The sequence below is a fragment of the Dendropsophus ebraccatus genome, chromosome 3, assembly GCF_027789765.1.
Source record: "Dendropsophus ebraccatus isolate aDenEbr1 chromosome 3, aDenEbr1.pat, whole genome shotgun sequence".
In the NCBI taxonomy this organism is placed as follows: domain Eukaryota; kingdom Metazoa; phylum Chordata; class Amphibia; order Anura; family Hylidae; genus Dendropsophus; species Dendropsophus ebraccatus.
Genome location: NC_091456.1, coordinates 17,739,879 through 17,755,217, shown reverse-complemented (window position 1 = coordinate 17,755,217; position 15,339 = coordinate 17,739,879). Strand labels below are relative to the sequence as shown.

At 43.5% G+C, this 15,339-nt stretch overlaps 1 protein-coding gene across 2 annotated transcripts in view; it reads right to left on the bottom strand.

The window, feature by feature from the left end:
* SFSWAP (splicing factor SWAP) overlaps nucleotides 1-15,339 on the bottom strand; it is an 83,274-nt gene that overhangs the window by 4,828 nt on the left and 63,107 nt on the right. For both annotated transcript variants that reach the window (XM_069961008.1, XM_069961009.1), the window contains 3 exons: nucleotides 13,943-14,193; nucleotides 12,421-12,549; nucleotides 712-873 (listed from right to left, as the gene is read on the bottom strand). In XM_069961008.1, coding sequence (XP_069817109.1) covers nucleotides 712-873; nucleotides 12,421-12,549; nucleotides 13,943-14,193 — 542 coding nt within the window. The remainder of the gene's footprint in view (nucleotides 1-711; nucleotides 874-12,420; nucleotides 12,550-13,942; nucleotides 14,194-15,339) is intronic.

Below are 15,339 nucleotides of genomic sequence, written 5' to 3'. Positions count from 1 at the left end.
CTCTTGGCTCCTCCCCTCTCCATAGAGCATAATGGATTCAGAAATCCTGATTCTTCTGAAGTGGGGGGGGGGGGGGGGGGGGGGGGGGGGGGGGGGGGGGGGGGGGGGGGGGGAGGGGGGGCCAGCTGTTTGTATTGATTCCTGAAGAATGACATTTAAATGACAGTTACACTTTGAATTCCACCCTGCATGATGTGCCCGATATTGTGTGTGGTTTTGTCGGCATGCTTTGAGCACTATATGGTAACCCCCACCACCCCTGATCTCATAACAAAAATGTTTCCACTACCTAGATAGCCCTTTAATAACACACAACATATGGAAGAAACAACAAATCAGTTATATACAAATTCCATGGGTCAGTTTCTTTTAATAGTTAAAAATGTATTTATATTATTTTAAAGCTTGTCTGGGACAGCTGTGTGACTGCCAAAACTGGCATAAATAGGGTCAACGCAATGCCAATCTCACACTTACATGACTTATACAAGACTGAAATCTCTTTATACCAATATAAAAGAAAAGCAGATGAAGTGCATGTAGTACTGCCCACCACTGGACACAAGCAAATAATCGGATATCCTTTAAAACGTCAATAATATAAACATACTTCTGGTACGTCATCTAATAACTAGAAATAACAGGATTCTAAGGGAACACGCAGGTCAGACAGTCAATAAATTCAGAAAACGGACAAATGAACCAAGTTACCTGTAATGATCCTGACTAGATGCTCTGCTCTCCACAGGAGAGATATTGGTTGAGCGTACAGAACTCTGTGCCCCTTGTCTGCTGGGTGAGCGGGAACGTGACCTTGGTTTGGACTTGGCTTCTGATCTGGGGTGTCTACTCCTTGTAGGTCCATGTGGGCTCCTGTGAGAAGACACATTGCAGACTATAAATACAACACATTTGTACATGGATGAATGGAAGATTTTTTTTTTTTATACAGATCACCGTCATCAAACGTTATATTACACTAAGATTAGCAAATACAGCCGGAACTGACACATAAGTGAATCCTACAGAAAAGAGAAGTAAATGTCCTCCCTTTATATTTTTCATCCCATCTGAATCCATTTCTGGTTTTGGCACTGGCGTTTTTTCCCCCAAAAAACTGCCGCTTGTGTTTCCAGCCTCGACCACCGGTATGGCTGAATGATCGTACTCAGGCATCCTCAAGTTGCACTTATCTCTAGTTATAAGGTGAAGATCACCTAGAGCAATACTGAATACATACTAAACAGGCAAATAATGCAGTAAGTCAAACATCTTACAAGACACAATGATTGATCTAGGAAAATATTGGTAAAAGAAGTCGTCCGAGCAAATAAAATAAAAAAAAAATTATTCGGAAGAACGGGAAGGGGAGACGGGGGGGGGGGGGGGGGGGGGGGGGGGGGAACAATAAAAAAATGAAAAAAAACTATACTTACCAGTCCCTGTGCCTCTGCAGTGTCACGTCCTGCTCCTGTACCCCCGCCAAGATACTCAATCTCTCCCCCATGCTACTTCACGACTCGTCTGATGGATGCCCCGCTCAGCTAGTCAGTGACTGGGCCAGGACACTGCTGTAGTCACTGAGTAGCTGAGCAAGCCATCTTTCATCCTTTTCTGCTGGATCGTGATGTACTATGAAATGGGGAGAAGACGACATCCAGCGGGGTCTGAGAGCCCTGTGATGTGTCGCTGCGGAGGTACGAGGACCAGTAAGTATAGGTTCTTTATTATGTTCCCCCCACCTGCAGTGTTAATATTAATTTGGCAGGACTTTAATAAAATGTTAGTTGTTGAAAATAAAGTTTTTTGTTTTTTTTTTTACATTAAAAAAAAAAAAAAAAAAAGACAGCCCTTTAAAGGAGAAGTCCAGCAAAATTTTTTATTAAAGTATTGTATTGCCTCCCAATAGTTATACAATATACACTCATTACAGGAAATCCTTATCAAGTGTTTTTTCCCTGCACTTACTACTGCATCAAGGCTTCACTTCCTGGATAACATGGTGATATCACTTCCTGGATAACATGGTGATGTCACGACCAGACTCCCAGAGCTGTGCGGGCTGTGGCTGCTCTCCAGCAGCCACAGCCTGCACAGCTCTGGGAGTCGGGTCGTGACATCACCATGTTATCCAGGAAGTGACATCACCATTAGAGATGAGCGAACCTCAAGCATGCTTGAGTCGATCCGAACCCGAACTTTCGGCATTTGATTAGCGGTGGCTGCTGAACTTGGATAAAGCCCTAAGGCTATGTGGAAATCATGGATATAGTCATTGGCTGTATCCACGTTTTCCAGACAACCATAGAGCTTTATCCAAGTTCAGCAGCCACCGCTAATCAAATACCGACCGTTCGGGTTCGGATCGTCTCGAACCCGGTTCGCTCATCTCTAATCACCATGTTATCCAGGAAGTGACATCACCATGTTATCCAGGAAGTGAAGCCTTGATGCAGTAATAAGTACAAGGAAAAAAGCACTTTATAAGCATTTCCCGTAATAGGTGTTTATTGGTAATTTGAATAGCTTTTGCGAGGCATTACAATACTCTAATTTTTTCGCTGGACTTCTCCTTTAAATGACTCCATAAGATGCAGCATAGTGTTATTGAGGTGTTAAACGGGCCCTTACAACACATGCCTGCCTTAGTTTGTACTACACACACGGCTACACAAGTTTAGGGACTGGAGCGCTGCTGATCGTAAAAACATAAAACTACTAAACCACTTGGAGAAGCAGCTCAAACTGTGTGCTTAATAGTCTACTGCTGGATGGCCTAGTCAGTGGCTGTTTAACATTTGGAGATGTGGTTCGCGAGGGAGATTTCATTTATCGTGTTTTCAAGAGAAATAAATTAAGTCGTTTTACATTGCCGGTTTTATGCTGTGCATGTAGGAAATTATTTATTGAGGGTTTTACATGCCAAAAACAAACAACCTCTAGTCTGTTGGATCATATTAACCGCAGATTACACACTGTAAGAGGGGGGGAGAGAACTGGAGCGTCTTCTGGGCACATCTGCCCATCAATAATTAAATGTAAACATATAAGATGGGACGGCGCCTAGATCAGAGCATAAAAGTGGTAAACTGACATCTATCCTGTAATACCCTTCAATAATGAGGAGCCAAAGCTGAAAAGTAAGGATTGTTTTACGTTAAAGATTAAAATAAAGGTTAACCAAGTAACAAGGCAAATGGCATAACCTTTCTTCAATGGGAGAACCGGGGACCGGAGTGGTTTGATGTAGGCCCCAGGGCTGAAGCCAGGAAGGTAAGTGGATGCCATTGTATTCATCTACCCCTTCCCCGGCCTCCCAACTGGAGTACCCCTTTATGGTTACTATTGTATGCTATGGCTGCAAGCTTAGCCTTCAGAACACTAATATCAGGCTGGTGAATAACACCCATTGCAGCTCCTATACAACCCAATATAGTGCTAAATCTATCCCTTCTCCCTCTGCTCCTCCTTGTGCTCAATAGGCTATGATGGTGCCTCAGTACACTTCTTGTAATCCTGGGAGTAAGCCATTGATAGAGCAGAGATGGGAAACCTTCGGCCCTCCAGATATTGCAAAACTACAATTCCCATCATGCGTGGAAGCCAAAGGCTGCGGCTTATCCTACTAAATCAGAAGGGAGCCATCTGTATCCTACAGGTGCTGCATGGCACAGGGGGTGTACAGTGTTGTCTGTGACTTAGGACCGGCTAAAGGTTTTATCGTATTATATTATTGAATGCCAATTCTTTGAGCGGAGAGGCGCAGAGAGCGGAATCAGGATTTGGCACGCGCAGAGGAGTTCCGTCAAGAATTTTTGGGGCCGATTCCGTAGTGTGAACGGCGCCTAACGGGAGCTTCATAGTAAAACAGTGTTGAAAAAAAGTGAGATGTCATTTCTCCCACTTCCTCATACCGAAATCAAGTTTTTTTTTTTTTTTTTTTGTAAACTGCATGTTTTTGAAGCAGAAGTCAGTGTGGCTTACAGATAACCCCCCCCTGTCGCGCCCCCATCCCCCCCCCCCCCCCCCAAAAAAAAAAAAGACAAACAAACATTGTATTAGAAGCAAAGTCTCTCCCGGCTTGACCGGAGGCTGATGGACCTGAACTCACACTGTAGGTATCTTTTATGCTCTGGATTCAGATCAGTAGACACCTGAACAGGCTGGAGACACATGGCTGTAAGGCTGGCCTTCCTGTGACGTTCTTACAGACCAGGTGTGTCAAAGTTGTGGCCCTCCAGCTGTTGCAAAACTACAATTCCCATCATGCCTGGACAGTGAAAGCCAAATATGTAGCGGTCAAGGCATCATGGGAATTGTAGTCTTTTCACAACATGACACCTGTGTTATAGACTGCGACAGCACGGCCTATCAATAAGATCCATACCTATACAGACATAGCTACATCTATCTTCCTTAGGCCTGTAATGTACTTGGAGAAGTCTTCATTTCTCTTTGGCAAGCATTCTAATATGATTTATGAGTATAGATTCTTGTCTTGCCTACCTGGCTAAGGCTATAAAACTTGATACTGTTAGAGTGGAGACCACTTTAACTTTTAGTAAACTATAGATTGAAGTTCTGCTCTCCTCTGACAGTTTGCTTGAGAAGGTAATTTTCAAAATAGAGCAATCTAGCTCAGTGCGTTTACGACAAACTTTCTTGGTTCACAGCTGCAGAATGTCTGCACTGGAGGCTGGACTCAAATGATGTGGAGTTCAGGAGGAGCTATTTAGAATCTGTCTTAAAGGGGCACCCTGGCTAGGACCTGTTCCTTCACAATCACCAGGGAGGGGGTGGATGAAAACAATAACAGTCCCTTACCCCCATAGCTCCAGCGATGCCGCCTGCACCTAGCTCCTCCAGTCCCTGGCCGCTTCCTGGGACTTTAAACATGACATCTAAGGCCCGCTCAGCTATCCAGGGGCTGTGGCTGTGTCCCACCTCTGCAGCTGAATGGCTGAGCGGGCCTAAGACGTCACATTTTAAGTCTCGTCTCATACCAGGAAGCGGCTGGTGGCTGAAGCAGCTGGATACGGGGCCCGGCGCTGAAAACAGGAAGGTATGTGTAATTGTTTTCATCCACCCCCTACCCGGCAATTGAGATAAAAGTGGTCCTGGCCTGGATACCCCTTTAAATGAAGTCAAAAAGCCCTGAAACACTAATGGTGACATCTAAAGTTTAGAGCCAAGAGGTTTAATGAATGAAGACAATGACATATATTGTGAATCATGCAATGTTCCCCCTCAGAGAAAGGACATCAGGTGCAGGACCTTCTACACAAGTGGGATTTAGGTGCCCAACATCTACCAAGACGACGTTCTGCTGATCTGCATCTGGCACCGGTGCCGCTCCAGTGTGCGCCCACAAACCACGCTCATAGCTAAAACGAAAAGACTGGTTGTGTTACACACGGCATATCCATAGCAACCGCTCAACTCGCGTCTTTACTTAGAGGCAGAATTGACACATAAGAGGAAAGACTTTCACTATTTTCAGAACTGAAACAGGAGGCACAGTCCACAGTCGGGTTTTCGCTCTTGTTCTTTCAGCTTATGAGCTGTAATCTTATAGACATCTTCTGTAAGGCCATGTACTTTCCCATTCTATGAACCAACGCTGCACTGCAGATCTACATTAATGGGTCTAACATGTCTAAGCAGACAAAACATTGTGTGTATTGTGTTCCATGTGCAGTGACAAATATTCTTCATTTAATAGTATAATTCCCCATAATAGCGAACTGAAATGAAGAGTCGTAGACAGCGGCTGCAGACTGCGAACAAGCATTTCAGCTCAGCACTTCATATCAGAAGTAGGGAAAGGGTATTACAGGCTAATAACCTACATAGAAGAAGTCAGCTATGTCTCTACACCTGTATAATACACACAATGACATTACATAGACTGCAGGGCTTTTATCCCCTGTGATTATGTATTCCATCACTACATTGTTTTCTGCCAGGAAGGAGAAAAAAAAATGCAATCCTACCCACTAAGACACACATCCATACATGAATGTGTTCAGAGCTCCCAGCTCCATGATTAATGGGAATCTGTACACTGTAGTATAGGTGTGTGTGCATGGTCCCTGTCTACATAGCCTCAGTGCAGTAGATTTGTTACAACCAAGTGTCAAAGAGGAGTAGTGACTTGGCTTTTGTGCCCCACCACTACTTCCCCCTCACTACCCATTAGCCTGGCTCTTGCTCCCTGTTGCAGTAATGTAGTTGAATGCATGCGCCGTTGCAGGCAAGGACTTGACAGTTCGCACCTGCAGCCATGATTCCTTTTGGGGGCGCACTCCTGGTAACGCCGTTCGCACATGCGTTGTAGACGGGCGCATGCGCGTCGAACTTTCCAGCTGAGGGCATTTGACTTCAAGCCCTTAGCGTGAGCGAGGCTCTTCCGCCCTATGGCCCATGTGCGGACGAGCGGCTGTGTCAGTACACTATCGCACACTTTCAAAAAGTATCAGCGCTCTTGAGGTCATAATTATTCATGATGCTGGGAGTTCCCAGGTCCAGTCCACAGAACACCGTTCGAGTACAGATAAGTGTATTAGCCCTTATGATCAAAAGATGGCTACTGTGTAACAAGCTACAGCCTGGAGCGACTATTACATCTCAAATAGTAAGATGCACCTGGGGAACCATAATTATCAGGGGAAGGGATATTCCTAAGGTCACCTTTCTTGCCGGGAATGCTCATGCTGAGGAGTTAGCATATCAAAGTGATTGAGTGACGCTATGTATTGTTCCATTGTGATTTATACGGCCAGAGATGACATGTTTATTCACGGGATCTCGCCTCACCTGAGTACAGCACTGACGCGGGCGCCTACAATTTGGGGTTTGGACACAGCATATTATAAAAACATTGCTTTCTCTAAAGTTCTGTATATGAAATCACTCACAGTTCAGATGTGACAGCTAATACCAAACGCGCTTCAGATTTTTCACTACAATCTGAACAGTAAAATAAGCGAGTGTAACTTATAAGATTTACGGGCAACCCGAGAGCTGTTGTAGCTTTCTACCTGGGCTCGGATACAAGGATGAAAAATGCAACAAAAAATAGAACGATTCCTCGAAGACAGGGATAGCAAATAAAGCAAAGCAGCTGCACAGCCAATTCCCTGCTCCCCATACATGACAAAGGTCAGAGCATGGAAGAGGCAGGGGATCCAGCACGAGGACGACCCTTGTTCACTCAGGGTCACCAGAAGCACATGGAAACAAGGAACGTGCTTGTACACTCCCCAGGAAGTGTCCGCACTGAATTACTGCAGCTGTTTCAGAAGCAGAGGATGAGATGCCAGGGTTTGCCATAAGAGCCAGCTATACAGGTCTAAATAAAACCCATTATAGTAAGAGCGGATGGCTACATATACGCATGGATTACATGCAAGATAATGTGTGTATTTTACTTCTGCAAGGTTTCTCTTAATGGGGTTATATTTTCCCTCTATAAAGAGCGCCATCTTTGGGTTGTATTTGGTACTGCATCTCAATTCTAATGTTTCTGACGACTTCAACGTTAAAAAGGAACAAATCAGTATAGGAAGGGTATAGAAACATGTTTGGGAAGTATGCTTGGTGAAGCATTGGCACATTTCCCTAGTGTTAGGGTATGTTCACACTGAGTAAATTACGCCTGTCTCAGTGTGACACTGCTTCTTTATGGGAGAGCGCACGCTCCTCCACAGCCGCAGCTCTCCAGTAGAACATGTCACTACTGAGCGGAGAGCGGCGGCAGCGGAGGAGCGCATGCTCTCCCATGGACAGGCTATGGCACACAGACAGGCGAAATTTCGCCTGATTTACTCAGTGTGAACATACCCTTAAAGGCTTTTTTTTTTTTACTGACTGGTTCCTATGTTTATAACTGGCACCAGAAAGTTAAATAGATTTGTAATTTTCTTCTATTTAAAAATCTCCAGTCGTCCAGTACTTCAGCTGCTGTATGTCCTGCAGGAAGTGGTGTATTCTTTGCAGTCTGACACAGTGCTCTCTGCTGCCACCTCTGTCCATGTCAGGAACTGTCCAGAGCAGTAGAAAATCCCAACAGAAAACCTCTCCTGCTCTGGACAGTTCCTGTTTCGGACAGAGGTGGCAGCAGAGAGCAGAGTTTGCCAGACAGAGAATACACCACTGCCTGCAGGACCTACAGCAGCTGATAAGTACTGGCAGACGTGAGATTTTAAAAATGGAAGTTATTAACAAATCTATAACACTTTCTGACACAAGTTGGCGAAAAATGTTCTCTTTTTTTAAATCAGAGTTCGTCTTTAAGAAATAGCTCACACTACGACGAAGTTTGGAATGATACCCAGACATTGTTGGGAAAGTAACATGTGTGCCCATTGTTAGGAAATTATTCTATGTCTGCAGTTGTCATATTTCTTGTACAACCTTATATATTTACTAAACTAATGTCTACACATATACTGCATAGTTAAACACTATAGCAGCAGTGTGTTGGTGGAAAGTCCCTTTAAATGACAAATCTATGGGTGGACAGAGGTGAGGAAAATAGAGGCACAATACAAAGTCGCCATTGTGATTAATAAAAAACGGCATATGAGCGTAACTTTCCCACTATGCTGTCACTGGGAGATAGGATTACCCACTGGAAGCTGAGGGATTCTACAGGAATGATCCACTCTATGGCCATGTTCACACAACTTAAGTTCCGTACTAATCACAGCCATTATTGCAACGGCCGTGATTGGTACGGAACCTACGTTGTGCTGCAGGCCGAGGGAATCCCGGACGGAGAGTACACAGGGTATACGCTCCGGCCGGGATCCCTAGTGGTGTCGTAGAAAACTGACATGTCAGTTTTCTGTGGCCGCTATTCATTGAATAGCGGCCGCAGAAAACCCTGTCAGTGCACACTATGGAGCGAGCGGCTGCACGCGCCATAGTGTGCAGTGGGGAGTTCTCATGCGCCCGCATTAGAACTCTGCGGTACTAAAGATCATTTGGCCAGTACTGCAGTACCAGCCAGGATGATCTTTTCTGAGACCGGCCGTTCCGTGACCCAGCCGTGACCTCATACTAAGTGTGAACATAGCCTATCGGTGGACAGGAGGAAATGCCTGCCCTATCTATCCTCCCGGTGACTTCTACAGATTACGGCAGCGGAGCGCTTGCAACGTGCCAAAGTCCTGCAGAAGCCAGTAAAATAATGAAGAGCTTTTATAATTTGTTGCAAAATACATATTGTATGAGGGACATCTTCATCTTTATCTGTCGGAGCGGTCGTTCCTGCGACACAACAAATGCAAAAATTCTCATTAAACTTTTACACGGAAAGGCTTCTATTTATTTTAACTACATGAGACAAGTTATGCAATACTAAATCCTAAATCCTACTAAAACCAGGCATGTACAACAAATAAATCATACAGCGAAAAAAAAAAAAAATCTATGTACAGGCTGCAATCTGAAAAGCTACAAATTAAAGATTGGGTATTAACATCTAAATCTATAGAAGCCCCATGTTCTAAAAAATGTGAACGGCGTCATCATTCAACGGGACAAATGTTAAGAGCCGACTTCAGAAATGACCCTCGGAGAATAGCAGAATATCTATGAGCTAAATTGCCCTAATTTGTCTCACTTATTACACAGTATGATGGTGAATCATTGCGAGACCAGGAAGAGCGCGGACAAGAGCTCCTCACAAACGTAGCGTAGTTGTTAGCCAAACTCACCAGCCATCTCCAGCACAAATGTCATCTTTCTTATGATATCACTTGCAGTATCAATAAAGGGCATTAAACTGGAAGGATGCTGCAGGCAAATGCAAAGGAGACTTTTTTTTTTTCTTTGCAGAAATCAATAGTACAAGCGATTTTAAGAAACTCTGTAATAAAGGTTTTATTAGGCAACAAAGCTTCCTTCTGTAGTCATAAAGCTTATCTGGGAACCTGGTGATAAAAGACTGCAGGATGCTGCTATACAGGGGCTGTTTGTCTCCTCTCCATGCTCTCCCATCCCCTTGACCCTTGCCATAATGGACAAAGATAAGTGGGGGGAGGCAGCAAAACAGATTTTTGAGTACAGAAGGAAAATCTTTTGCTTAATAAAACCTATTACTGAGTTTCTTAAAATCACTTGTACTATCGATTTCTGCTAAAAAAAAATAAAATAAAAATTTACAGTTACACTTTAAGGCCGTAATACACGGCGCGATACTAAGGGGAAAACGAGTGCCAACCTGTCAGGTCAGTGCCCACTTCCCTCTCATACCCTCCGCTATCACAAGCACAGACAGCAAGTGCACCAGTAGAGGATCCAGCACAGAGCGACAAGCAGAAGACCGTCACGGGGAAATAACAGCCTCTCCTGAGTAGTATAGGGAAAAGGAGGCAATGTTATTTCATCTCTCTGTATTCTATGTAAATGAATACAAACGTGCTTGCTACGGTACTGTACAAAGCAAAGAGAGATGAAGCCAGTGTTGGGCAGATACTACAAGAAAAGGGTTGAAAGCCAGCACTCGGTTTTGAGGTGCAGTGCATGCTGGGAGATGTAGTTTCCTGGCTGGGCCATGATATAAAACTGGGCTGATTTGTAAAAGTTTGGACCTTGGGCTAGGAGCAATGTAGACAGGTGGAAAAGGTGTCAAACAAATGGGTGGGGGATCGGTGAGTGCACCTATATGCTTTCTGTGCATTTTTTTTTTGTTTATGGGAGCACTGGAGTTCCCCTTTAACGTCTACAAAAACAGCCATAAAACACATTAAAAAGCATATATACATCCACTAATCCAGAAAACGGCATCAGCTGGCATAATGCAGATCTCATTAATGCTAGACTAAAGGTGCTTTACTGTACAAGTATTAAGCAAAGTATTACATGTCACACTATCATTCTAACTACCGCCTCAGCTAATTATTATTATTCTGTAGAAGATGGAGAGTCTCCACCGTCTCAAGATAAGCCCGGAGGATTCTTAATTCCATAAAAGTTATCAGGAAGCGACGTCTACCTGTGCATTTACATAAAACACTGGCTCAGATGTATTGCCTTCAGCAGTATTGCGTTAAAAGTACACAAAATCACTAGGAATCTGGACAATAGTCAAGAGCCGAAGGAAAGCGAGACATAACTGTGGCAAAAGCACAAAGCTCTTCTTACAGACGCAGCGCGAGACTGAACTTTGCTGGCACAGAAGCTGCGGAAAAGTACTACAAAGCACAGCAAGATCACCAGGTCTGCAGACGATAATCATTATCACATCTGTGGCTGATACTCTCACATAACAACAAAAACATAACTATATAACGAGCACAAAGAAGAGCTGTCTCTTCCCTGAGTGTTGTAGCATACAAAAAAATTCAAGTCGCATTAACTGAAAATAAAAAGCATCAAAAGAAACATTTACTGTTGTCCACTCAATACTACATCACAATCAGAATAACAGTGAGCAAAGACATCATTACATTGTATCCCCGAGAAGAGGCGGCGCGGGCAGTCCCTAGGGCTTCGTGCTCACGGTTGGGAAGCTATCCCAGAGAAGAGGATGATAAATTAGACTTGAGGTTTTCCAAAAAATGAATGAACAAAAAAGAAATATATGTATACAGGCTGAGGAATGGCTATTTCATTGTAAAGCCATGTCCTTAAGAAATACTGAAACAAAGACCTGTCAGCTTTCATTTTTATCAATTACTTACAGCAACATCATATTATTTTAACCATTGTCTTTATAAAGGAAAATCAACGTCCAACGTAAAATTGGCAAACTATAAGGAAACTAGAGCTTAAGGGGGTGCTATTAAAAGTTACATAGATGTCTCTATACTCTGCTTTATTCTGTCTCCTGCTCCTCTCCGCAGAAGACCAAGTGACTTCCGCCTCACATTGGGCTTGTTTGCTGAGCACAGACGTGACGATGCAGATGTGACAGAAGTTCTATAGGCTCCCATTATAATGCAGATTGCTCGTATTAAAAGTTTGTATTACAGTGCTGCCTAACTGGCTGATGAGGAGCGAGGAGAGACAGGAGCGTCACACACAGCCGCGGTGCCGAGCAGGTAATGTATGATCAGGGCCGGGGCTGCGGGCGCCGGGTTGGTTAGAGGGGCCGGGTCCCATACACGCTGATTTCGCTGAAAACTGGCAGCGTGAAATCCACTGCGGATTCGCTACGTGTGAAGCTACCATTAGATTGGAAAACCTGTGCCTGTAACGGTGCGCCGTTCTACTAGATTGCCATTTGGTTAAGGAGTCTTTACATGGCTTATTTACCATGCAGATGGGGCTGCATGATCGCTAGGGTAATTTACCGCCATTTTTTTCAATTAATAAAAGTTATAGGATACTGTCACAATGCTGGTGTCTAAGTAATTAAAGAGCTGACAATGATTTAGGATTGCTGTATAGCTTTCACTAGAATTTTCATACCGTGACCGCTTCCTGCTGTTTCCAGGGTTGTGCCCGACGCGGTAAGAACATGAGAAATCCCTCTCTCGGTCGTCCTCTCTTCTCCTTTCTGTAGACGGAGGTGGTTTCCTGGGCGATCTTGAACGTGATCTAAAACAAAGAATGACGTTAAACTGTGTCCTAACACGTGCATCTTCATGAGCAAGACCACTGACACTCAAACAACACAATCGTGGCATTTATAGGGTTTATGACAGGCAGCACGATTGTACTGACAGTATGAAGGGAGCTTTTAAGCTCAATAGAGCCCCTAGACTTGAAGGGTTATCCAGCCATGTTCCAGAGACAGCACCACTCTTGTCTCCCATTCAGGTGTGGTTTACATATAGGCTCCATTCACTTCAACAAAACAGATGCAAAACCTGCACCCAAACTGGAGAAAAGAGTGGTGCTGTCTCTGGAAGAAAATGGCCATGTTTTTCAAATGCTGGTTAACTCCTTCAATGGCATACCGGTACATCATGGGTCCTTAAGGGGTTAATCCTGGGATCCACATTACAGGTTGGCCTCCAAAACAAAATGTGTCCTATCCAAGGGTTAGGGAAAAGCTAAACTAACAATAGTCAGGCATTTGCTTTCAGACTAATCTCCACACATTAGAAGCGTGTAATAACATTGCAGCTATTCTGTGTAAAAGCCAAGTGCCAATGTAGTGCATTCTGCATGTGTTTAATCCAAAGCAAGGTTCATTCATTTATTACACCATGAAGGCTGTGTAGGCAGAGTGCTGGTAATGACTAACCTTGCCTAGATGAAAAGCATTTTAGATACAGTCAAATAAAAGCAACATTGGATTGAAATAGAAGGCAAAAAAAAAGTACAGAGACAGACAGCTGAGGGGAATCACTGTTAAAATACTATATAAAAGGTTATATAACATATAACATGATGAAGACTACAGTTACCGACACAGATGGCAAACATAAAACAACTATTAATTACTATAAAATAGGGCGTTCAGGGAGATTTCGCTGACAAGAAGCTGAAAACTGCTAAATTTCCATTTTATTTTAAACTATAGACATTAAAATAGAAAATTAGGGGGAGGGGGGGAACCTCACAAAAATTGTTGATCTCACTGGGTCTCACTTCCCTGCCGACAGGGAAATCAGACTCAATCAGAAGCGTGCTGCAACTAACTCCCCCTGGCTTTATCATGGGATCACAGTGGTTTCCAATGGCAACATCTGCGGTCTCCGCTGCTGACAGTTGCGGCTATCAGTGACAGCCAGGAACCACCGCTGATGACACAGGAACTGCTTTAGTGCCCGTGTCATCCTGGAAACATTAATTAAAGTTGCTGCAGCAATGTTAATTAACTGTGCAGCTGCGGGAGGGGGTTAGGAGACTGCGTAGACAAAATACACGTTTAAAAAAAGCTTCTATGTCTAATAATAGAAAACATTTGAATAAGTCAACCTTAAAGAAAAAAAACAAAAACACAGCCATAAATGATATTCCTATACATAAGGCATTAACACACCTAGAATGTCTGACTTTTCTGTAAGCTGTGGGAAGAGAATGCTTCACTTTTGAATGAGATCGTGATTTGGATTCATAATGGAGCCTTGGAGATCGAGATCTTGACCTGGACCGTTTCTTCCTTTTCTTTTTCTTTTTATCCCTTTCATCATGTGGGAATTCACGAATTGGGGACCTTGCCGTGACAGGGTACTCTGTGGTAGGTACAATTATGTCCTCTGGGAGGAAATCACAATTCATACTGTTCACAACCTGAGACAGAAGAGACATGTCTACGTATTAGTAGGGTGTCCCAATTTGGAACAATCGATTTCCAGTCTGTTTGCGGCCTCCGAGGGTGGTCGGGGAGAAAAAGACTGCTGAAGCGTAAGAGCTAAGCAATTTGGGTAACTAGCCTTTTTTTTTTGTTTTCAATTTTTCAAAACAGAGTAACAAACATTGGGTACATTAGTAGGCACAGGATGGTACAGCTGGCATATGAGGCATTGTATAAGTCCAACAAAATATGTTCACGTGTCACTGTCGTTTAAATTTTTATTGCAAAAACCAATAGTACAGGCAATTTTAAGAAACTTTGTAACTGGGTTTATTAGCCGAAAAATGCATTTTTATCATGAAAAAGCAGTTTGAAGCTCTCCCCCCGTCTTCATGGGTCTCTATGGAGAGGGGAGGGGTGGAGGGAGATGAGGCACCAAAACAGAACAAAGTTATTTTACAGCTACATCACTGGGCTATCTCCTCTGTAGTCAGCACTGACTTCTCTAAACTCTGAATACTGGCTTTCTCACAGCTCCCACTGTGTAATCCTTTGTTCTCTGCTGGCGACTAATCTTCTCCCTCCTCCCCTTCCCATAGGTTACACAGGGCTAGATTGATGTAAAAGAGTTGAGATTTCCTGATAATGAGCAGTAAATGAGAGAGTGGGGGCGGCGGGGGACCTAGGGAAAGTATTTTTGAATGCAGATAATGGCACATTTGCCTAATAAACCCAAAGTTTCTTAAAATTGCCTGTACTATTGATTACTGCAAAAAAAAAAAACAAAAACAAAAAAAACAACAACATTTTATGGCGCCCCCAAGGGCCTGAATCTCAAAAACAGTAGCTTACCGACAAGGGGGTCAAAGGGTGGAGAGATAGACAGGGGGGGGGGGATTAGAAGGAAAAGGGGTAGGGAAGGAGGGGCAAGTGGGAAAAAAGAACAAAGAAACCAACAGAATGTGTTCCAACATACCAAGGGGTAAGACACATATATATATACACACACACACACAACACTATATATAATATATATATATATATATATATATAATCAGTGCTTCTCAAAAGAGCCCACAGGCAGGACTTGAAGCACGTAAATGTCAGAGGAAGCTAATACAGGTGTATGTTTTAATGAAATA